A 24,220-nucleotide genomic window follows, 5' to 3' on the forward strand; every position below is an offset into this window, starting at 1 on the left:
TTGTTTCTTGACTGTAACGAAGTATTTTAAGGGAAAGTCATTGTGCTAACGGATTGCTAACTGTCAAAGAAAATCTAATAAAAATACTGAATGAAAAATCTCCATTGTCATAGTTTTGACACTAGTGATACTAAAATTCCAGTTACTTTTATGCTAAGCATTAAATTAAAGAGCATTCATTTTACCACAGTTTTGTCGTCTGAAACAGTAGGTTCATTTCATATAAGCAGAGGAATACTAGTTTGCTTATCAGAGAAACTACGTGAAAATTGCTTTGACTTATAGTGATAAGCGGACACTAAGTTAATGCCTCCAGTGAGTGAGTTCATTCTGTTGTGGAAGTACTTAGGAGACCAGTGCTTCGAAATTTTTTGCTGAAACAAAGTTTTGTGTTTGTAACTTAAACTGAGCAGAACTTTACATTTACATGGTTTCTTTCAAAACCTGTTTTTTTTGTATGTAAGTATAATGGACCTGTGTTTAATGACATGCTTTTGTGTTAAGTTTCTGATTTATTTTTTTTGTGTCTGACTTTGCATTGATAGTACAAATACCACTGAGGAAGAAAGTAAACAAACACCTCTTCAACCTGTCCAGTTAGTACGGAGCAGATTCCAGAGGTACAAGCCAAACTTGTTAAAAGCTGTTGGAAGGAAGGAATTACAAATACCAGAAAATGAGAGGGAGAAAAAGCCTGAAGCAGAGCAGTTGGTATTGCAAAAAGATGAGTCTGCCAATACTGTCATTGTAAGTTTTAATAACTGCTTTGTCTTCAAAAGTATGGTTCCAAGTTGCATATTCTATTTTATGAAGTTCAATTAGAACATTTAAGTTGCATTCCCTGAAGCTGAGACACCGTACTAGGTGAAAAATGTGGATTGCTCATGAATAATGTCATGGATGTAGGCATGTCTGCGTAGATATGCCTTAGATCTCAAACACAGCTAAGCTTTGTAAAAGTGTCTTATTTTTTTTTAGAATGGTTACAGCTGGTTCTGTTCTTGAACCTGTGTAGAGCTAGCTTGGAGTACTTTGTGTGCTGTGTTCCCAGAGAGGAACATGAGTGCACTCCATCTGTAGATTCCCCCTCAGTGCCACAGTGTCAGCTCACCACTAGCTGAATCAGTTGCTTGCGGTTCAGCTCTGGCTATTCTAGGCCTGTGGCTTGTCGACCATGCATGTACATCTTCTCTGTGCTGTGCAAATCTGTAGAACCACAGCAGGTCTGATGCTTTTCTGTACTAATAAAGCTGTCGCAGACCTGGAGTGCTGAGGGATGTGCTCAAGTGGCTTCTTTGAGGAACCAGTGTGGGAAATACAGAAGTAAAACTAATAAGCCCTTCTGAATCTGATGGTATGTTATAGTGGCTTGGGTGTGTCTGTGCTGTGCTCCACCGTGTCCAGTTTTCAAAGGTTTTTCAGTTTGCCAAAGTATTTTGTTTCCTTAGTGCTCCACATAATAGACTTGATTGAATGCTGAATAGAAAAATGTTACCAATACACTTGGGTGCTTATATTATTTAAGAACCTAACTCTAGGTAGCTGAGGACTAAAAAGACCTCTGTTGTTGCTCGCCTATAAATTGTGTGCTCAGGCAGGTTACCCTCATAAATATAACATAATTCTTTTCTCAATTCAGATTGGGAAAATAGCACAGAGATCTGGAGTTTATAACTTCTTTTTTATGAAATGCATGCCTGTTTTAAAAACTTGCTTGATTCTCTTTTTCTTCATTTTTTTTTTGTTGCAAAATAAAGGGTGAAAATAAAGCTGTGTTATGTCAAGCAGATGTATTGAGCAAAGAGGAACAGGAAGAGGTGCCTCAGGTGCCCTGTATGTGTGAAAACATATTTTCTATACAAAGCAGGTGAGGTTAGAGTTTAGCAAAATTGTATTTGAAAAGCTTTCATCCGGTGCATAATGAGACACCTTTGCAAGTGTCATCTCTTTTGTTCCTTGTTACCTGTCTTTCTCTAGTGTTTAATTTTCAATGCCTACAGGCAGCTTCTTCCCATGTTTTCAGAACACATTTTTAGTTGAGCTGAACTACTTGTCACTGTTTTATCTGGTACGTACTTGATCTGTATGAGCTCGTAGCTCTTTTTGACCAAGCTTTTCTTTTATTTGATTTGTGTTTGCATATACAATGACCATACATGTAACAGATAGGAATTTTACAAATGTCAGAGATCTGTCCTTCATTGATCCCAGTGTGCTCTTCTGTTTTACTGCTGCTCTTGTTAAAATAGGATCTTATGTATTAGATTACAGATACTTTGATTTGCTATGGTTAGCACACAACCTTTTTCTTGATGTTAAAAATGCCTTGACAAAGAAATCTTGTTATTCCTTCTCACATGTTAACCATGAATGGGCAAAATGAGAAATATATATTTGAAAAGATAATTTTCTTGATTTTAAACAAAACAGTGTATCAGTCTCTAAGCCTTTTGTGTAAGTATTGATTCAAAACTTAATGAATGCAGAATTGTTTTTTTCCCCTCCCAACCAAATGAAAGTGACATCATTTGGGGGATTTGGGTTTTTTTTTCTTGTTGGTGGTGGTTTGGTTTTTTTGATGTTCATTTGCTTTAAATTCACTAGTGCTGAAAAATCGACTTCCCAGGAAGGCAAGCTAAGTGCTCTGAAACCAGGACAATTCATAAAGAATGGATCTCCAGGAACTAGACCAAACCTAGAAAAAGCATATAGCGAAAAAGAATCTCCAGTGGCACAAAAACTTACTGCTTCAGTTGAGGAAGAAGCAAACAAAGGAGAGAGTCTTCCTGTGGCAGAAGAATCTGCTGAACTTCTTTCCTCAAAAGTGAGAATTCTGTTCAGATATTCTGACTGTACTTTCTGATGCTTGGCTCTGCACCAGCTGTTTTTAAGACATCTAAATAATCTGGTTTACATGCAGAAATTAGTTTTGGACTAGTAAGAAATACATTTTTGTTTAATATTTGCACCCTAATATGAAGTCTGCTAAAATTCTGTGATGACACATTGATAATATATAAACTTCTGTCAACAAATCTAAACACTTAAACTTTGAAATTTTAGTCATCTTTATGACATACATTGAATAGTTACTTGCACACTATATTTCTGTTGCTGTGTTTCTTCTGAACTCCTTGGTGGTTATAGTGTCTGTTTTTGTAATATAAATACCTTATCTAAAGGAACAAAGGACAGTGATGGGTGCTATGAACTACTTGAAAGTTTTTAAGCAAAGTTTTGTCTCGTGTTGATCGTAACTTGCAATGCTGTGTTCTACAGGTGAAGTTATTTTGTGCTAATGTTGTTGTTTGTTTGGGGTTTTTTTCTCAAATATAAGGATGACATGGAAGTATTGTTTGTGGGGAATTTGGCCAAGAATGGCAATCTAGACATAAATCCACTCTGTTCCTCTAAAAAATCACCTAACTGCCACAGCAAGGGGGAACAAGAACATCTATCTGCAGATGCTATGGGAAGCATTCAGGATACCATAGAAAGGTAAAATTCCCTCTTGACAAAGTAAAAAAAGCTCTTTAAAAAAGCTGTGTATTTGTCCAGTTGTTTTCATACAGCACTTGCTTTTTGAAGTGTAGGCTCTGAGCTGTACTAGTTGTTACATGCTGTGAAGATCACTAGGTGGCATCTTTAGGTGATGTAAGAGTTTTTAACAGAATTTTTCTCAAGGCTGTTTTCCTTTTTAGAAGGCATTTTGCAGGTGTGAGTAGAAGCAAGTAATCAGAGCTTAGCTGCCTCAGTTTCTCAGGAATACTTTCTTAGAGTACAGTGCACTAGTGCACTATAAATGTGGGCTGTTGAAAGGAAGACTGAGCAGTGCCATTTGCAGTCATTTATAATTGAGAAGTGATAGGTAGAGTAACATAAAATGAGCTTGCTCTCTAAGATGTGTTCTGAGTCTCTTCACTTTTTCTTTCCAACAGGAAAAGTTCATGCAATGATGTGCAGTGTTCTGCTTCTTTGGTGGAGGGGATGCTTTTTATGTGTGTGCAGTATGAGGCAGATAGTGCCATTTACATGTAACAGTTCTGGGTTATGTTATAAGCTACCTTTTGCTAAATCTTAGTTGATAAAGAGCAGCCTCAAATCAATTTACTTTTGCTGATTTTTAAAATTAGCTTCTGGTTCCTGTCTGTGTCTTGGCCCCTGCTCAAAATTTCTTCCAAAAATTAAATTGAAATTGTATCCCAGAGTCTTTGTGCTAACAAGCCTTACAGTCTGCTTGGCTTCTGTGATGGTGGAATTTCACCGAATCACAGAACTGAGGTTGAGGTTGGAAGTTTCCTCTGGAAACCAGGGCCACCTACAGCTGGTTGCCTAATACCATGTCCACATGGCTTCTGAGTATTGCCAAGGATGGACACTCCACAGTCTGTCTGGGTAACCTCTGCCAGTGCTCAGTCACCCTCACAGTGAAGTAATATCTCCTGGTGCTCAGAAGGAACCTCCTGTGCTTCATTTTGTGCCTATTGCCTCTTGTCCTGTCGCTGGGCAGCAATGGAAAGAGCCTGACTCCGTCTATCTTTGCACCTTCCCTTCAAGTATTTATAGACATTGATGAGATTTCCCCACCCACTCCCACCAAGCCTTCTCTTTCTGTCCCCACTTTTTTTCAGCCTTTCATCATAGGAGCGATGCTTCTGTTATTTCACCTTTGATAGCCCTTTGCTGGACTCTATCCAGTATGTCTATGTCTCTGTCATGACCAGTTCTGGGTGCTGCAGTACTGTACTCCAGCTGTGGCCTCAACAGTGCTGACCAGGGGGGAAAGGATCACCTCCCTCCACCTGCTGGCAGTGCTTCTCCTAATGCAGCCCAGGATACCAGTAGCTTTCTTTGCAGCCAGAGCACATTGCTGGCTTATGTTCATCTTTGTGACCACTGGGGCACCTAGGTCCTCTTCCGCACAGCTGCTTTCCAGCCATGTGGCCCCCAGCATTTATTGGTGCCTGGGGTTGTTCCTCCCCAGGTGCAGGACTTTGCATTTCCCCTTGTTGAACTTCATGATGTTCCTGTCAGCCCACTTATCCAGCCTGTCCAGGTACCTCTGGATGGCAGCATGATCCTCAGCCACTCATAACAGTTTTGCATCATCTGTAAACTTGCTGAGGGTACACCCTGCCCCGTCATTCAAACCATTAATGAAGATGTTCAACAGGATCGGACACAGTATTGACCCATAGGGTACACTTCTAGTTGTGGGCCTCCACGTTTACTTTGTGCTTCTGATCACCAAACTCTGAACCTGTCCATTCAGTAAGTTTTCAGTACGCTTCCTTGCCTGCTGTGGTGGGTTGACCCTGGCAAAATGCCAGGTGCCCACCAAAGCCATTCTATCACTCCCCCTCCTTAACTGGACAGGAGAGAGGAGAGAAAAAAAAATAACAGGCTTGTGGGGTTGAGGTAAGGTCAGGGAGATCACTCAGCATTTACCGTCATGGGCAAAACAGACTCCGTTAAAGGAAAAATGTAATTTATTGCCAATTAACTCAGAGAGGAGTAATGAGAAATAAAACCAAATCTTAAAACATCTTCCCCCCACCCCTCCCTCCTTTCCCTGGCATAACTTTGATCCCGATTTTCCTCCCTCCTCCCCCCCAGTGGCACAGGGGGGAAAACAGGGAATGGGGGTTGGGGTCAGTTCATCACACTGTTGTTTTCTGCCGCTTCTTCCTCCTCAGGGGGAGGACTCTTCACACGTTTCCCCTGCTCCAATGTGGGGTCCCCCTCACGGGAGAAAGTCCTCCATGACTTCTCCAACGTGAGTCTTCCCACGGGTTCAATCCTTCATGAACTGCTCCAGCGTGGGTCTCCTCCATGGGGTGCAGTCCTTCAGGAACCGACTGCTCCAGTGTGAGCCCCCCTCACGGGGTCACTAGCAGCAAACCTGCTCCAGCGTGGGCTTCTCTCTCTCCACGGGCCACAGGTCCTGCCAGGAGCCTGCTCCGGTGCAGGCTTCCCACGGGGTCACAGCTTCCTAAAGGGATCCACCTACTCCAGCGTGGGGGCCCTCCATGGGGTGTAGGCAGTCATCTGCTCCACCGCCCGTGGGCTGCAGGGGCACAGCCTGCCTCACCGTGGTCTTCACCACAGGCCGCAGGGGAATCGCTGCTCTGGCGCCTGGAGCATCTCCTCCCCCTCCTTCTTCACTGACCTTGGTGTCTGCAGGATGTTTCTCTCCCATATTCTCACTCCTCTCACTCACTGCAATTACTGCTGCGCAACAATTTTTTCACTCTCTTAAACACGTTACCACAGAGGTGAAAAACGCTGTCGCTGATTGGCTTGGCCTTGGCCAGCGGCGGGTCCGTCTTAAAGCCGGCTGGCATTGGCTGTATCTGACACAGGGGAAACTTTTAGCAGCTTCGTACAGAAGCCACCCCTGTAACCCCCCCTGCTACCAAAACCTTGCCATGCAGACCCATTACACCTGCTCATCCAGCTGATACTTCATCAGCTTCCCTATGAGTATGTTAGGGGATATAGTGTTAGAAGCCTTACTGAAGTCAAGGTAGACACTATCTACTGCTCTTCCTTCATCTATTGAGCCAGCCGTTTTATCATGAAAGGTTATCAGGTTGTTTAAGCATGACTTCCCTATTGTGAATCCATGCTGACTACTGCAAGTCACCTTGTTTTTCATGTGTCTGGAAGTGGTTTCCAGGATTAGTTGTTCCATCACTTTCCCATAGACTGAGGAGAAACTGACTGGCCTGTAGTTCCATGGATCCTTCTTGCCCTTTCTAGAGTCATGAGTTTAAAAGCCCAAGATTTCTGTCTTACCAATCTGAATGTGCTTGAACAGATGTAAGAATTTCATCCTGTTTAAAAGCAGTAGTACCTTGAGCACTGAAATTAATCAATATAATGTCCCTATAGTTACTTAATTTTGGAAATTTATCATGGTATAGCTGAAAGTTTCAGCTCTACCTGAGTTCTTAATGTTGTTTTCCTTCCAAAAGGTTTTCCAGAAGTAATCACAAAGGTCCACTACTGCAGAAAAGCAAATTATCTCCTTTTCGCATTGTTTTTTGATTCCTTTAGGGCTTTTTTTTTTTAAACTTCACCAACTAAACAAAAATGCAGAGCACCCAAGTTCATTTCTAGCTGGAAGTACTAAATATTTGATAGTAAACCAAGCTTGTATTTAGTAGTTCCTGAGAGGTAAATGTTGAAAAATACTTTTGTAGGTCCAATGATAAATTAAGTTCTGGAGAAGAAAGTAAGAAAAAGAGTGGTAAAAAACCTTTGCATCAAGTAAGTGAACCCCACTGGAACCCAAGGCCAAACCTTATGAAAGTTACTAGAAAAAGAGATTATCCTGAAGAAGGTGAAAACAGAGAAGATGAGAATGCTGAGAAAAGAAATGCAGAAAAATGTTTGGTGTTTGAAAAAACAAGTATATCAACGGTAAGTGCTGATCATATGTTTCAAGCCAATTTATACCTCAATTCTTGTGTTTTAAGTTCTTAGAACCATAGATGGCAGAGAAATCCAGTATATGGCTGGGAAAGGTTAATGTGATTATTTCCTTTTTTTTATAAATTGCTATTGGAAATGATGCTGAATAAATGGACTTCGAATCTAAAAACTGTGGAAATATTTATTGTGCACTGTTGTCTTAAGTTTTACAGCTTATATGGTCAGAAGTCTGCATTATCATAAATACATGCTAAGACTGTTACCAATTAATTTAACATCTGCTATTCATTGAACAATGGAAATTAAGGCAGCTGTTTAACATCAGATACTACCTAATGTCTATATACTTATTAAGTTGAAAGGTATGTTAACAAAGCTCAGACCTTCTTCTGCTTAAATTTGCTCAATAGGCCTAACCTAGCCCCAGCTAGTTTCTTCTCTGTCTAAAGTTACAATACCTTAATCAAGTTTATCTGGTGTTCCTTATTTTCTAGATGGATCACTAAAATCTTTCATGTTTTTTATATTCTAGGGTATGTTTCTGTGTGTGCATGTTTTTGAATAATATTTACATGCTGTTCTGTAAACTATGGCAGGTTTTTCTTCCCAGTTTATTCCAAGGGCAGAAAAGAGTAATTTTTCTTTCCCTCAAATTTTTCTTTACATTAATAGGTAGTTTTAGAAAATTATTCATCTTTCCAGCTTCTGAAGTGTTTCTGCTTTTGATAATTTGAGCATGGCCTTGGTCTGTTAACTAGCAGCAGCAATGGGAACTGAGGCATCATAGATAATACCATCTAATGACACTTCTGCTATAGAGCCTGAAACTGAAGAAAATGGGGGAAAATATCCTAAGCTGTCAGAGATGACAGCTGGGCGTGTCTTCCAAGAACCTAAAACTTAGTTCTTTAAGTCTTTTGTCATCAAAACCAGTTAAAAATGTTTGACACTTAATGTGGTGGTAATTGTCTCCTCTATTCAGCAAAACTCTAGTAACATAGTGGAAGCTGCATCCTTCTCAGAGGCTACAAGAAAACACAATTTCATAGACTCTGAAGAAACATCTTATAAAAGAATCAGGCAGGATAGTAGACTCCAGTCTCCAGAGATATCGTCAGAGAGTGAGAGTCAAGTAGAACAAGACGATGATTCTCAGCTTTCTACCTCTCAGGAAAAAAAGTCAGATAATTTCACAAGGTAAAAACTAATTTTGGCTTATAAGCTCAACTGATTTGGTTTGGGTTTTGTTTTAAAAACATAAGTGTCAGCCATAGTTCTGCCGTGTTTATGTCAGTGCATGCAGGATGTCAGTCCTTGTGTCTTCCATCTGAAATCTACCAGATGCATGCAGATATCCCTATGTCTCTTACCCTACCTGTACTCTTATAAAATGAACACAGCCATCACTCTCACCAGCCTGTCCCAGGATCCACCTCTGGTTTCAACAGGAATTCCTGATTTTAAAGGGGAGGACTTTGAAGTATCCATATTGGGGACACAGGGATTGTGGGATTAACCTAAACAGAAACTCTGTGCTGGAAGTGTCTTCTGCTACTATTTGTTTCCCCTCCCTGCCTGTTTACCAAGAAGGATGTTTTTGGGGTCAAGTTTGAAATTAACCTTTGGTACCCAAAGTGGTCGTACCCATCATTTTGAGGAGGGGAACAGTAAGAAGCTGGTTATTGAAGCAACTGCCCTCTGAGAAACCAGAGCAGAGAACTAGTTACTATCTAACCGTTCTAGCTTCTAGGTACTAGTCTGGTCAAATAAAGTATCATAGTTTGGGTCTTCTAGTATAGCTTTAGCAAAGAGAACTGGAAACATTCCCGTGACATAAAAAAGCATGTGACTTCTACATCCCTCAAAATGAAAATTAATTCATCCTTTTCTAATCAAATAATTCTATATCTTGTAAATTTATTTATGCAGCTTTACAACACTCTGAAACTGCTTAATACATATTTACAATCAGTACTTTATGCAAACATGAAGAAATCAGGATTTCTGATTAAATGGTATATGGATGCATTTTTGTCACTATATGTTAGGAAGTAAATAGACTGTATTGTTACTCACAATTATCCATTTTTATTCATTGAATTTGTTTTGATTTGTGGTACCCCTGGGGTTTTTTTTTAGTGTCTTGGATTTCATTGCTTTTTGAACATGCTTTTGTTCTGTGCTTTAGAAGGCAGACCAGAAAGTCATCAAAACGGATAGCACTGCCAAAACATGTCTCGGAGCAAAGAACTGCTGCTTCTTCTGCCTCTGAATGTGAGGCTGATTGCAGTGAGAAGGGGAATCAAAGGCAAGAAGTAAAACTGAGTGTTACTAGAGGCAAAAACTTGAAAACTACACATCAAAAGAAATCTGGGAAGGAGCACAGAAGTTCAAAGACAACCTTGGTGACTCTCCGGGCTTCTCAAGAGGAGGAGGAGGAGGAGGAAGCAGATGACTTTGAGCTCGATGATGAAGATGAATGCTTTGCACCGGAGGAAGTAAACAAAGCTCCAGTGTTTGTTCCTATAGGTCTTCGGTCTCCAAAACCTATTCCTGTTCAGATAGAGGAAACCATGGAGGAGGTATTGTGTATCTTGATTCTGCATATATACTTTTGTTTTGATGGTTTAAACAGCTTTTATTCTAATTGCACCTCCAAGTACCTGGGGTTTGTCCCAGTTTAGTTTAATTCATTAAGAATGCCATTGAGAGTAGCAGGGATGTTACTTGGCACATGTAATTGGTTTTGAACAGAGTGCCCCATCAGTCTAAGGTCCAGTTATGTAACCGTATATAGGTCTACAGGGTACACACCAGTTTGTTTATTGGGATTGAATGTAGGCACAGACTACTGTGCTTACTATGTGTTTTGAGGCCCAAGGTAGAACAAATGGATCATGTCAATTTTACATTTGAATGTTAGGGACTGAGGGAAATGTTTCTGTAGGTGGTGTCTCCCTTGCCAAGAAACTTTTAACTGTGTGGTGGGCTGACCCTGACAAGTAGCCAGGCACACACCCGGCTGCTTGCTCACTCCCCTCTCCTGTGGGACAAGGAGAAAATAGAAGGAAGGTAAGAAGACTTATGGATTGGTATAAAGGCAGTTCAATAGGTGAAGCAAAAACTGCATGCGAAAGCAAAGCAAAATAATGAATTTATCACTACTTTCCATTGGCAGGCCACTTCGTGGAAAGCAGGGCCTCAGCCTGTGTAAGAGTTACTCTGGAAGACAAACGCCATAACCACAAATGCCCTCCTTTTCCTCCTCCTTTCCCCGAGCTTTTATTGCTGAGCACGGCATCACATGGTATGGAATACCCCTTTGCTCAGTTTGGGTCAGCTGTCCCAGCTGTGTGCTCTCCTGACCTCTTGCCCACTCCCAGACTACTTGCTGAGGCAAAGAGTAGGAAAACAAAAGCTTTGACATTGTGCAAGCACTGTTCAGCAACAGCTAAACCACTGGTGTCTTAACACTGCTGTAGTCATAAATCCAAAACACAGCACCATGTGGGCTGCTATGATGAAACTTAACTTCATCCCAGCCACACCAAGTACAATCTTCAGCCTTTTTTTCATACCATTTGTGTCATGCTCGGGTCCTGCACTATCCAGTACTTCCTTATTAACCACAATTTCTCTTCCTGTCCTTTGATTTATGCATGGATATCATTTCCTTGGTCTGTGGGCCACCCTTTATAAATGTCCATAAAATGTCCTTTGAGTTATTTAGTCCATGCCTTGGTCTCCATGTATTACATGTTGCTCAGGACAGACAGCATGTTGTGTTGAGTTTTTGGGCACCAATGGCAGCTCAGGTTGGTTACTCCTGCACTTGCCTGGTTTCTTGTGAGGCTTGTCTTCCCTTGATTCGTGTTGTTCTCGCTATAGTACTTATTATAGCATGGAACTCAAATAATGAGTTAAAAAAAGTTCAAAGATATGTCTTTAATGTATATATTAAAATCTCCAGCCCTTTTGCCTTTGGTTCAGGCTGTAGAGTTTGACATTGCAATGGACTCCACTTGCTGCCTGTGCTCCAGCATGGACCCTCCATGGGCTGCAGTCCATTCAGGGATATTCCTGTTCTGTATAGCATGGGCAGATCCATGGGCCTCAGTCCCTGCTACTGTCAATGAGAAACCATCTACATCTTTGTCATTTTTTTCTGCAAGCTGTATGTTTTGACTTTTCCATGGACCATGTGTAGAGTTGGAAACTTCAGGCCTGGAGTGCAGACCTATGTCTTAATTGTACTCTTAGACTACAATAGAAGTCAAGACTGTAAGGCTGTAGCAAGACTTCGTATCGTATCTACTAAGACCAGTCACTAATGAGGAAATCGCATACTTTTTGTCATCGGGGAACTGTTGAGATTTGGGAACAGTGGACTCTGTTCAAAGTTATGCTCAAAGGTTTAGACTTTTTTTTTTTTTCCTCCTATAATTCAACATGAATTCCATGCTTTTTTTGTCCCTTCTAGCCTGTCTGATCTCAGTGATGTGTCTTTACAGCTCGTTTTCTTTTCACTTTGTTCCAAATCTATTTATCCAACCTGTTCCATTCATGCCTCAGGTGTTCATCACTACTGCTTTCCATTCACTCCAGTTCTTTTTGCTTACTACTACTAGTCATCTTCCTCTCTTCTCCCATTGAAATCTTGCTTTTTTTGTCCCCTGAATTAATCACACTGTTTCTTTCTCTGCGTGAAACAGCAGGAGGATTTAAAGCTCAGGCAAAACACCAAGAGAGACTCTAGAAAAAATAATGTATAGCAAAGTTGTTGCACAGAAAGTTTTGCTGAATCCCTTCATTTTAGGGATGTGGAGTATTATTATGTGTGGGGAAGATGATCAGGTTTTCTAGTTTAACACACAGGAGCCATGAGTACTAGTAAGGGATGTGGTTACATACCTGAGGACTCAGCTGTTGTTCAAATTTAGATAGATCAGTAGAAGGTATCTGTAAAAGTGCAAGCCTTTGAAAACTACCCAGCAGTGTTTTTCATAAGAACCTCACTGGGAATATTGTAACCTTTCTGTCAAATTTCAAGTCCTTGTTACTGAAAATGTCAACTGTCTGAAGTTCTCAGTGAAAAAACAGTGTTTAAGAAGAAGAAAAAAACCCCATAGGTAAAATGGTGGGTGGATGTCTGTGTGTGTCTGTGTGTATTCCCTAGTCTTACTCTTGAAAAATGCTGAACTGTTTTTCCTTTCTGAAGACTTAAAAAGCAGAAAAAGTGTGAAAACTAACAAAACCCATTTGAAATAAACAGCCACCATGAAAGATATCAGCTGCATAACTTAGTTTGGTGGAGTAATAAGCAACTAGAAACTAGGTCTTAGGTTGTCTGATGCTTCTAGCTAGTTACAAGCAGCACTACCCGTTCTGCCTCCAGTTCATACAACTCCTCCCTCCTTAAATCAGAAGGTATGTAGTGTAAGACTTGATTTTTGGGAAGAATCCCACTAAATGTTCAAGATCTGGTAAGTATATGTGGTTTATAAAAACTTACATTTGACAGATTTGCTTTTGGGGCTGATGAGCTGAAGTACTTTTAAAATTATTTTTACAGCTGGAAATATCTGTGAATATACCAGATGTGCAGATGGCTACTGATGTTGAAAGTCTCTCTCATTCATATGTCGAGCCAGTGGTACAGAGGGAGGAGAAAACAAGCACCTCAACAGCTGTAAGAATGTCTGTTTGTTTGTTCCATAGCACATACAAAGTTATGTGGACAGTGTCAGGTTGCCATGTCTGCTTGTAACGGTACAGTTAACAGACTCACCTGTCCCACACAGATATAAGGGACACAGCGCTGGTAAAACTATATAAGTAAATATTGTTAGCCCTTAAAATACCCTTTCAAAGCCAGGGTAACCTTTGGGCAGAAAATTTACCCATATGCATTAAACTAAAATTGTGGACTCATTTTATATAGAACTTTGATATTATTTTTCTTTTTGTTTAAGGAAACAACCGTACATGAAAATCAAGAGGTGGACAAAGGTAGATATGAAACAATCTTGTTCATATCTTTCCTGTTAACTTGCTACCAATATGTAGCTATTCTTGGTGGAAGTTTGGAGGCTTATGCATCTTATTAAAAAGCCTGCTCATGAGATACTGGATGCTTTTATGTTTTGGAGGAGATTTAAACCATTTTCTTTCTTACTGTTCTCTGTCAAGTGGGGGGCCAAGCATTGCCATGTTCTGTTTCCCAGGGTCAGAATGTGCCTTTTGTGTATCCCATCTATCACTTTCACATGCTGTGGTAAGTTGTACCGGAAGGGGAAACTTTGCAAATGCTTACCTGCAGCTTGCTTGATATGTGACTGAGTAATATAAAGAGTGGGTGGATTCATGGCTTTGTCATCTGAGTGGTCTCTGACTTCAATATCATAAACTGGTAAAATAGTATGTGTGACAGACTGTGATTACAGTCTTCCAGAAGCAAATACTCTTTCCATGTGAGATGTGTTATGAACTCTAATGGATCTATTAATTTTTTGAACAGCTTTCACTTTGAAATTTAAATACATTCTCAATACATCTTCCTAGGAAGCACTGGAAATTTAGTGCGCTACTGTCTTAGTTGAAAGAGAGGAAGCCTACTTTGTTCTGTCAATTTATTTCAATACAATAGCTTTGGAGGATGGAAACGTTCCATTGAATGGGACCAGTTAGTGATAGGCGAAGGGATGTATTCTGGATAGATAATAGGAATTGTGACTCTGAACTGTGATATGGATCAACACTATAGGTTATGGATTTCTGTGATTAAACTGTTACCTCTTTGTTTTCCGTTTGTGGTGGGCTGACCATGGCCAGCTGCGAGATGCCAACCCAGCTGCTCTGGCACTCCTCAACAAGATGAGGGGAGAAAATAAAATGGAAAAGCTCCTGGGTTGAGATAAAGACAAGGAGATCATTTATCAAAACAGACTCAAGTTGGGAAAAACTAATTTAATATATGGCCAAACAAAATAAAGTAGGATGGTGAGAAACAAAGATAAAAACTGAAATAGCTTCTCCTCCTCGCCTTCTTAGGTTCAACTTCACACCTTCATTTCCCACTCCTCTGTCTCCTCCCACCAAGCAGCGCAGGGGGACAGGGAATGGGGCTTATGGTCAGTTCCTAACACTTCATCTCTGCTGCTGCTTCCTCCTCACATTCTTCCCCTGCTCCAGTGTGGGGTCCTTCCTATGGTGTACAGTTCTTCAGGATAAGTCTGCTCCACCATGGGTCCTCCACAGGGTGCAGCTGCTTCGGGGGAATACCTGCCTGCTCCACCAAGGCGGTCTCCACTAGGCTGCAGGGGAATCTCTGCTCCCACACATGGAGCACCTCCTCCACCTCCTTCCTTACTGACCTTGGTGTTAGCCGTGTTGTTTCTGACACTTTTCCCCTCACTCTTCACTGCTGTGCGTCATTTTTCCCTTAAACGTGTTTCACAAAGGTGCCATCATCTTGGCTGACAGGCTCAGCCGTGTTCTGTGGTGGGTCAGGTGCAACTGGCTGTGTCCAGGGCAGCCCCTGCTGCCAACACCTTGCCACCTGTACCTAGTACACCATTAAATGAGATAATGTTGCTGCTCAGTGTTTTTACAATAGTTTGAATTTAGTGGATGAGGATTGTTATCTGTCTACTAGCATCTTGATCCATGAATGGCAACAATTTAAAAAATACTACTTCACTATATTGATTATAGCATCAAATGCTTTTTGGATATGAACAAGTGGATTTCTGGTTAATGTGCTTGTGACTTTTAACACGTGTGAACAACTTTGCAGCACTTAATGATGGAAGCGCTGAAGCTGCCATGACTTTACTTGCGATGGGTGATCCAACGTTCCAGTTAAAAACAAGTACTGAAGGTATGATCTGATTTATGCAGCAAAGCCTTCCTTGTACTTTCAGTCTCCACCTAAGGAGCGATGGAGTAGTGGCTGCAAAGCTCTTCTACATGCTGCTGGATAGCAGGAGGTCAAGAGTTTTTTATGCTTTTAGTCCTGATGAAGTGTAATGCATAGTAGGACTAGGCAATGCAGGTTGGCTGGGAAAAGTAAGCTGCCTTACTGGATACTGCCAGCCGCATCACTGTGCTAGAAGGATGTTTCTGAGACCTGTTTTGGGAAGGGCATGTTTGAATTAATCTGGTCACATAAACTGGACAAAAGAATTAGGCTTAAATGACCGTAACTATCAGTGGTCTTTTCAGGCCTTTAATGTGAAGCATAGCTTTTTTCACCTAACTAGCTATAACCTGAAATTACCTGTATTTAAGTCTAGGTTTTTTGTAGACTTTTGTTTAGAATTTATTATCTGCTTTCATTGGTTGAATGTTAGTTTCTGCATTCTTAGTCAAAAGTGGACTGCGTTTACCTGGGATTTCAATTTGCATCTTTGGAGAATGCAGACTTTGTTAAATGAGGTTTGAAGTTCAACATCTGTAAAACAGCTTTATGTACATGCCAAACCTTCGTCTTTTGAATTATGCTTTTCTATTCTGTTTATTGTTCTAACCAGAGTGGACACACACGTTACCTGCTCAAGATGAGGTGGACATGGCCAATAGCCTTGTAACCCAAGCCTACTCAAAACAAAATAGAACTTCTAGTCATTATTTACTTTCTTCAGACACCTCTACCAAGGGATTGGTCCCTTCTAAGGATGGAAGCAACATTAATGTAGAGGATCAAAGCACTGGCATAAGAACAGGTGTTGAAGAATATTTTGAGAACAATGCTACAGATATCAGGTTAAATTACTACTTCATTTTTTGTAGAGAGAGGGACGCTCTGACACAGCTTACTTTTGCTAGGTTCTTTCTGTCATTTTTATTGAATTGCAAGCAATCTTGCTTTAGCGAAGGTTTCTCGGTTTATGTATTTGGTATGTAATCTGGAAGATCCCTCTGGTCTCTTTCTTATGACTTTTGTGAGATGTCGGTATATAATTTTGGGGATATACAACTTGTTCTTCACTCCTGAAGTTAAGTTTACCCTGGTGGGGGAGAAAAAGAGTATTCAAACTTAGTTGGCATAGATCACTGTTAATTACCAAACTCATTTTCCCAGAGTACTTTACAGCTAATCAGGCCAAGGCAAATTGCTTAAGTGTCACTGCTTCTGTGGGATGTAGATCAAAGATTTAGAGCAAAGAGATGTCAAGGAACTGGTTGATCTTCGATCATTATGGGGTTTAATGCTTTTATGGTTTTTAATTTTGTTCAAGCATTTGTGAATGTTGAAACAGCTTGATGGAACACCTTTGCAGAAAAAATCTGGTGATTATGTTGTATTATTTGAAAGACTATTGTTTATTGCTTGAACAAACTATCAGATTATACTCCTCTGAAAAACTATAATGAAAGACATTTTAAGTCCTGTTATTCTTTTATTATATTATTAACAAGAACTTACTCCTATATGATCAGTGTTAGATTCCTGATCTTCTCATGTTTTTTAAGTATTTCAATTATTCATTATTTTTCTATAAGTAGGAAGCATCCTAGTTTGCAGTATACCTGCCTGTTCCAATTCTCAGATGGCCTTTATTTTTGTTCTGCCAAACAGTCTTCTGTCTCTTCTGCCAGCTGTAGCTTGTATTTCAGCTCTTCCTTGTCTCATCTCCTCCATCTCTCTTACCTCTTCTCTGCACTAATGGTCAAAAATCAAGACCTATATTGATAGCATTTTTCCTTTTTTAGTTGCAGTGATAGCTCTTTGCCTATGGTCAATAGTATGAGACTGACAGGAGGCAGACTCCTGAAGCCTGAGCCAGCCATTGGAGTATTGAGGTCCAATGAAAATGTAATTCAGAAATCACTTAATACAAATGTACTTGTGGAACAACTAGAGCAAGTTCAAAATGGTAAGCCTGTTTCTTATCCTAGGGTTCTGAAAATGGTTTCTTCTGATGGATTCACATCTCTTTATGAAATTAAACTAAGTTGAAAGTCTTCACTTTCTGTTCATGTACACAGATGATGCATGACCATTGTAATGTAGGATTGCATCCATTTATGGTATAGTTTTACACATAAGTATACCTTTCAGTATGAAAGAAATGAAATCTGAATAGCAGGTTTTCTGTGACAGTCTTAAATTACCCGGAAAACCCTTAAATTAATGGATTGCCAATTACAGAAATACAATACAATACAGTATACTTTTTTCTATTATTATTGTCTTTCCCTTCTATTAAAACCAGAAGGGGAGATATACAGAATTGTTTTGGTATTCTTAAAGCAGTTACAAAAAATGTCTTTGAACTCTTAATTATCTTCATATCACTGGTAAAATGCAGAACATACGCTTATCTCATCTTGTGTTTGATATTTGTCTTATATAAGTAAGACCTAAATATACATATGTACATATGCAGAAAAACTGTTAATATTTTTGTAGTGTGTTTATATATACACCTACTTACATATACATTTTAATATACAAAAGCTTCTATGTAAAAATAATATGCATATATATATACACATGCACACAAAAATATAATTTTAATTTTTATTCTTACATATCTTAGAGTCTTCAACCCTGAGAGGTACTGCAGAAATGCAGAAGGCGGAACTAAAACAGGTCGGACCAGCTGCAGGTGATTCTTCAGTTCATGATTTTGCCACTAGAAGTATGGAACTTAGCAAGCAAGTAGACAAAACTGAGAGGTAGGAAGAATCATCAGTTAATACTGCCTTTATTCCTGAAGTCTTTTAAAAGATGCAGCTGAAGTGCATGTGTAGTATGCATCTGTGATGGAAACAGTGTGCTTACAGATACTGTGTGTGATCATGCACTTAGATGTACAGTTTAGAATTTTATTTTTAAAGTTTTGCTGTCTTGCATGTTTTCCTACAGCTTTTGGAGGTAAAACATTAACTTACATTTGCTATTTCAGAACTTAGTAATCATCTTGCTGCTTAATTTTCTCCCATCTGAAAGAAAAAGTTAAGGAGTTGATCAATACGGAAATGTTAATGAACTTGTAAGGCTTCCTGCTTGGTCATGCTTTTAGTAGTAGAGTCTCAGTGGTGTTAGGGCGGCATTTTCCTGAAATACTTTAGGTATTGGATGTCAGGACATCCAGGGAATCAGGCCCAGCCAGCATGGGTTCATGAAAGACAGGTCCTGTTTGACCAACCTGATCTCCTTCTACGATCAGGTGACCCACCTAGTGGATGAGGGAAAAGCTGTGGATGTCATCTACCTGGACTTCAGTAAGGCATTTGACACAGTTGCCCACAGCATCTTATTGGACAAGCTGGTGGCTCATGGCTTAGACAGGTGTACTCTTTGTTGGATTAGAAACTGGATGGATGGCCAAGCCCAGCGAGTCCTGGTAAATGGAGTTAAATCCAGCTGGTGGCCAGTCACAAGCGGTGTTCCCCAGGGCTCAGTTTTGGGGCCAGTCTTGTTTAATATCTTTATCAACGATCTGGATGAGGGGATTGAGTGCAGTCTCAGTAAGTTTGCAGATGACACAAAATTAAGCAGGAGTGTTGATCTGCTTGAGGGCAGGAAGGCTCTGCAGAGGCATCTGGAGAAGCTGGATCGATGGGCTGAGGCCAATTGTATGAGGTTTAACGAGGCCAAGTGCCGGGTCCTGCACTTGGGTCACAACAACCCCATGCAGCACTACAGGCTTGGGGGTGAGTGGCTGGAAAGCTGCCCAACAGAAAAGGACCTGGGGGTGCTGGTTGACAGCTGGCTGAACATGAGCCAGCAGTGTGCCCAGGTGGCCAAGAAGGCCAACAGCATCCTGCCCTGTATCAGAAATAGTGTGGCCAGCAGGAGTAGGGAGGTGATTGTGCCCCTGTACTCGGCACTGGTGAGACCACACCCTGAGTACTGTGTTCAGTTTTGGGCGCCACAGTACAGGAAAGACATTGAGGTGCTGGAGTGTGTCCAGAGAAGGACAATGAAGCTGGTGAAGGGCGTGGAGAACAAGTGTTATGAGGAGCAGCTGAGGGAACGGGGTTGTTTAGTCTGGAGAAGAAGAGGCCGAGAGGACACCTTATTGCTCTCTACAGCTACCTAAAAGGAGGTTGTAGTGAGGCCGGTGTTGGTCTCTTCTCCCAAGTAACTAATGACAGGACAAGAGGAAATGGCCTCAAGTTGCGCCAGGGGAGATTTAGATTGGATATTAGGAAAAATTTCTTTACTGAAAGAGTGGTTAGACATTGGAACAGGCTGCCCAGGGAGGTGGTGGAGTCGCCATCGCTGGAGGTGTTCAAAAGACGTATAGATGTGGTGCTTAGGGACATGGTTTAGTGGTGGGCTTGGTAGTGTTAGGTTAGTGGTTGGACCTGATGATCTTAAAGGTCTTTTGCAACCAAAACGATTCTATGATTCTAAGTAGACTTGTTCAAAGATTATGTATTCAGTTTTGCAGCATGATGTAGTTTTTAAACAGGTCCCCTGTTTCTTTGTAACTACATCATCTTCATATTAAATAAATAATTATACAGAATTATACAGCTCATGCACAGGGTATCTTCATTGTTTTCAAATTAACTAGATCTATACCTTACAGAAGAGAAAAAGAGATGAGAGATGCTTGTGAAAATTCAGGAGATTCAAGATCTGTAACTTCATCACCAAAACCTGAAAAATCTCACCTTGGACTAAAGGATTGTTCAAATCAGTGTTCTGTGGATGGACTTCCTGAGCAAAATCCTTGTCCTCCTGAGCACAATATATGCACAATCAACTTTACTCAGGTAAAGAACTTACTTTAATTACAGTCTAGAAGTGCCCAGTTTCTGAAATTCTGTAAAGGAAGAGGTTTTCAGTGCAAATGTACTCGACCATTTTAATGACTTGGCACTTCAGCTGGTGAATGAAACTTACGTTTTTGCAAAGGCATAACCAAACTTAATATTTGCCTCATTTTATAGCATTTCAGCAATAAGTGATAAGTTTTATATGTATGTATGCAAAAAATTGGAGCAATTTTTTAAAAAGTTGTGATGGAAGAAGTTACTTAGGATTCATATATTCATTCAGTCTGACCTCTTACTGTTACATTTGTTTAAATTAGAATTAAGTTAAAACGTCAGCACTGGATGCAGCATTTTCACTGCCACCTTCATTTGCTTTGTTTAAAACAAACTGCATCCTTTTCTTTACTTTTTCCCATTTATTTCAAAATCCAATCAAGAATTCTACAGGTATGTTATCATGTCAGTGATGACAGTGTGTCTCACATCCATTTCTTTGCAGTGGTTTGTGTATCCCTGCTCTAATATAAATGAGAAATTATCTTCTTTCTTCATGAGAGAAAGATTCATTCTCAGTATCCTGAGATTTTCTGGTGTTGCCTGAGATCACTGTACATGCAGTTATGGTGGAACAGCTGATGAGTAGTAGCTTGTTTCCCCAGTTAGAACAAGGTACAAGAATGATTTAGCTCTTACAGGACAGGCAAAGTATGAGAAGAGGCAACTTGCAGTGGAGTATTCCTGGTTTTAGTAAAGGTACATGCCATAAAAGCGAAGGGATAGATGAGTTGCAGAGCTTAGTATTTTTCTTGGGCACTCAGAGGTTTTGTAATGAGCAATCTATCGTGTGAGTCATCTCTGACAGAGTTGTGCTGTGGAAAGTGTAAATTCATTTTAACAAGCCACCAATACAGACAATGAGCTGCATATAAATTTTATATAGCTCAAGTGTTTCTTGTCCTTGTCAGGCTAATATCCTTCAATCTAGAATAGCTAGAAGTAAAAGCTGACATGCAGTTATGATGATGTCATTAGATTTTTTGGCTCTTCAGTGTTAAACATGCTTTATTTCTTTCCTGTTTCTAGAGTTATTTCTCAGATTTATTAACTTGTTTTATTTCAAATGTGTTGTTTCTAGAATGAAGCTTATGCTCAGGATGCTCAACAACAATGTGTAGGCAGTACAGAAGACACTTCAGGTATAATGTGCTAAGATTCTAAGTTAGCAAAAGCCCATGCTTGTCTGTCTTGTGGATATGCAAAGATGAATAAAAAGAACTTAAAATGTTTTCGTTGATGTGATTAATCAATCTGTTTCATTAACAAAAATAATGACCCACAGCACAGTGCCATTCCCCTTCCTAGACTCTGATCGTTACATTTCACTAACACAAACTAGACGGGAACTTTTTGAATGGCACTTCATTAAGTTTAAATATCAGTGGAAGGGACACTTCTTGCTCTCTCCTCCCTGCTGTGAGCTCCTGCTGCTTACCTCATGCTAGGTTTGGCAGTATCACAGAATCTCAGAATGTCAGGGGTTGGAAGGGACCTCAAAAGATCATCTAGTCCAACCCCACTCCCAGAGCAGGACCACCTAGAGTAGATCACACACGAACGCGTCCAGGCGGGTTTTGAATGTCTCTAGAGAAGGAGACTCCACAACCTCTCTGGGCAGCCTGTTCCAGGGCTCTGTCACCCTCATGGGGAAAAAGTTTTTCCTTATGTTAATGTGGAACTTCCTGTGCTCCAGTTTGCACCCCTTGCCCCTTGTCCTGTCATTGGCCATCACCGAGAAGAGCCCGGCTCCATCCTCCTGACACTCGCCCTTTACCTATTTATAAACATTCATGAGGTCACCCCTCAGTCTCCTCTTCTCCAGGCTAAAGAGACCCAGCTCCCTCAGCCTTTCATCAGAAGGGAGATGTTCCCCCTTAATCATCTCTGTGGCTCTGCACTGGACTCTTTCCAGCAGCTCCCTGTCCTTCTTGAGCTGAGGGGCCCAGAACTGGACACACTATTCCAGAGGCGGTCTGACCAGGGCAGAGGAGAGGGGGAGGAGAACCTCTCTCGACCTACTGACCACATCCCTTCTAATACCCCCCAGGATGCCATTGGCCTTCCTGGCCATGAGGGCACCTTGCTGGCTCATGGTCATCCTGCTGTCCACCAGGACCCCCAGGTCCCTTTCCAGTAGTTAGTTAAGATCCCTTTATGAGACTGACTCACTTATCTGTCAAAAGTTGAACATGACAGAGGGAGAACACTTGTGTAGTTTTCAACTGGAGCTGTAGTTGCTCATGAGGTTGTCAAGTGAATGCCAGTGTCAGAATTGAGTGAGTAGGAGGGCTGGACTGTGTAAGTGTGGAACAGGGAGAAAGAAGAAGAGTGGAAGAAAAAGGAGGAAGATAACCAGACTTCCCTCTTTAGCTGTAGTGAGTCAGCAGATTAATTCCTAACTGATTCGATGTGATCAAAGGTATGAAGGTGATGGCTGCTTTTTCCTAAAACAAATTGAAATACAGCTGGTTTAGAACCAATACTTGTCTAAGCTATGGGAAAATCACTGCGTCAGAAGCCCAGAATATTTGCTTTACATGGAAACTGCAGTCCAAAGTTGTAACCCCTGAGCTTGTGCAAAATTCTTCTTAGACATCTGTTGTTACACTCTGTTATTGCAAGGATCTTGGGACAGGGCATCGTAAATCATCTTTAATTAGATAAAGAACCAAAGTGAGTTGAGGTTGGAATTACAGCAGCTTTACATCATCAGGAACGAGAGCTATCTTAAGTAATGGAGCACCACTGTTTTTCATCTTTTGAAAACTTTACAGATGTTCTTTCCTTAAATTCATTCTAATGGATGGCAGTTGGCAGTTTACCTGTTAATGTCCATCTGTTGAGTAAATTATTTATATTTTTTATTTATTAAATTGAAAACTACACTTCTCAGTTCCTCTCCTGCAGGTATGCAGTGAGGGGAAAAATCCTTGTGTTTACTATCAAAACAGCAGACTCCTGCCATTTAAAGAAGTAACTCTTAATACCTGACAGTTTCAATTAAAGATAGAGGGCCATTTGGCCACCATTACCCCAGTTTAATTAAACTGCAAATTGTTCTTTAATGCTAGAACACCCATTTAAAAAGCTTCATCCCTACCAGGCATTTTTAATATTCTTAATTCTGAACGGTAATCAAGACTCCACTGCAATGAATAGGCTTCAGGGGGTGACGATGCGTATCTTGTCTAAAAAGAAATATTGTGTCAAGAATATCCTCAGTGCCTTTTTCCATGGAGAAATGAGTGCCTAAAATTTAATTACTCATGGTAGGGAGGGCATGAAGAAAACAGAGTAATTTCAAACTTGAATAATAGTTTTTTGTTATTTCTTTATTTCCCTGAAAATAGTAGTGAACGATGATCATAGATGTCTAGAGGAGGAACAGACATTCATTTTAACGTTGGTGGAAATCCCAGCTGACTCAAAAGCATTTGATGCATCTGCTTTGCTGGAAGAAACTTCAGAGCCATTACTACCAGCCCCAATACTTATCAGCCCAATAAATGCAAGTGAAACAAGCATGACTGAAGTGGAGAGGTAAATGCTTTATTTTTGAGCAAAGTGAAGTACTTTTTGTGAACCTTGATTGTTCCCTGATTGCATTACAGATTAGAACTTCTCAGAAGAAGAAATGCAAAAGGAAATAATTTTGGCAGACTGGTCAGAGACTTAAGAAAGTGAAAAAGGCTCTAATCAGATTTGAGAAAGGTCTCACCAGTGGTTTAAAATTAGTGTTTTAGCTGGGATTTTGGTGTCAACTTTAATTCTGATTTATCCTTTAGAGCAAGACTTCCTTTTTAGAAGTCATTTGTCCAGCCTGAGTCTATTCTGTCATGGATAGTTAGAATGAAAAATAATTGAAATGAAAAATCTAAACATGTTTGCATTTTTACAGTATTTTAACAGTTTCATAAAGTAGCTGTTTATTAATTGCACTTCCAGATTTTTACTGTAGATGGTCTTCTGGAGAACATAATAAACAGTG

General features: G+C 40.3%; 1 protein-coding gene across 1 annotated transcript in view; it reads left to right on the forward strand.

Moving 5' to 3' along the window:
- BDP1 (BDP1 general transcription factor IIIB subunit) overlaps positions 1–24,220 on the forward strand; it is a 61,549-nt gene that overhangs the window by 31,445 nt on the left and 5,884 nt on the right. Inside the window, exons 23-38 of the mRNA XM_086479479.1 lie at positions 546–747; positions 1,758–1,867; positions 2,605–2,824; positions 3,338–3,498; positions 7,206–7,425; positions 8,420–8,634; positions 9,626–10,019; positions 13,010–13,177; positions 13,410–13,446; positions 15,233–15,316; positions 15,969–16,200; positions 17,158–17,315; positions 17,982–18,120; positions 19,986–20,172; positions 21,311–21,371; positions 23,583–23,772. Coding sequence (XP_086335605.1) covers positions 546–747; positions 1,758–1,867; positions 2,605–2,824; positions 3,338–3,498; positions 7,206–7,425; positions 8,420–8,634; positions 9,626–10,019; positions 13,010–13,177; positions 13,410–13,446; positions 15,233–15,316; positions 15,969–16,200; positions 17,158–17,315; positions 17,982–18,120; positions 19,986–20,172; positions 21,311–21,371; positions 23,583–23,772 — 2,778 coding nt within the window. The remainder of the gene's footprint in view (positions 1–545; positions 748–1,757; positions 1,868–2,604; positions 2,825–3,337; positions 3,499–7,205; positions 7,426–8,419; positions 8,635–9,625; positions 10,020–13,009; positions 13,178–13,409; positions 13,447–15,232; positions 15,317–15,968; positions 16,201–17,157; positions 17,316–17,981; positions 18,121–19,985; positions 20,173–21,310; positions 21,372–23,582; positions 23,773–24,220) is intronic.

This window comes from Leptosomus discolor, chromosome Z (genome assembly GCF_034619465.1).
Source record: "Leptosomus discolor isolate bLepDis1 chromosome Z, bLepDis1.hap2, whole genome shotgun sequence".
NCBI classification, from domain to species: domain Eukaryota; kingdom Metazoa; phylum Chordata; class Aves; order Leptosomiformes; family Leptosomidae; genus Leptosomus; species Leptosomus discolor.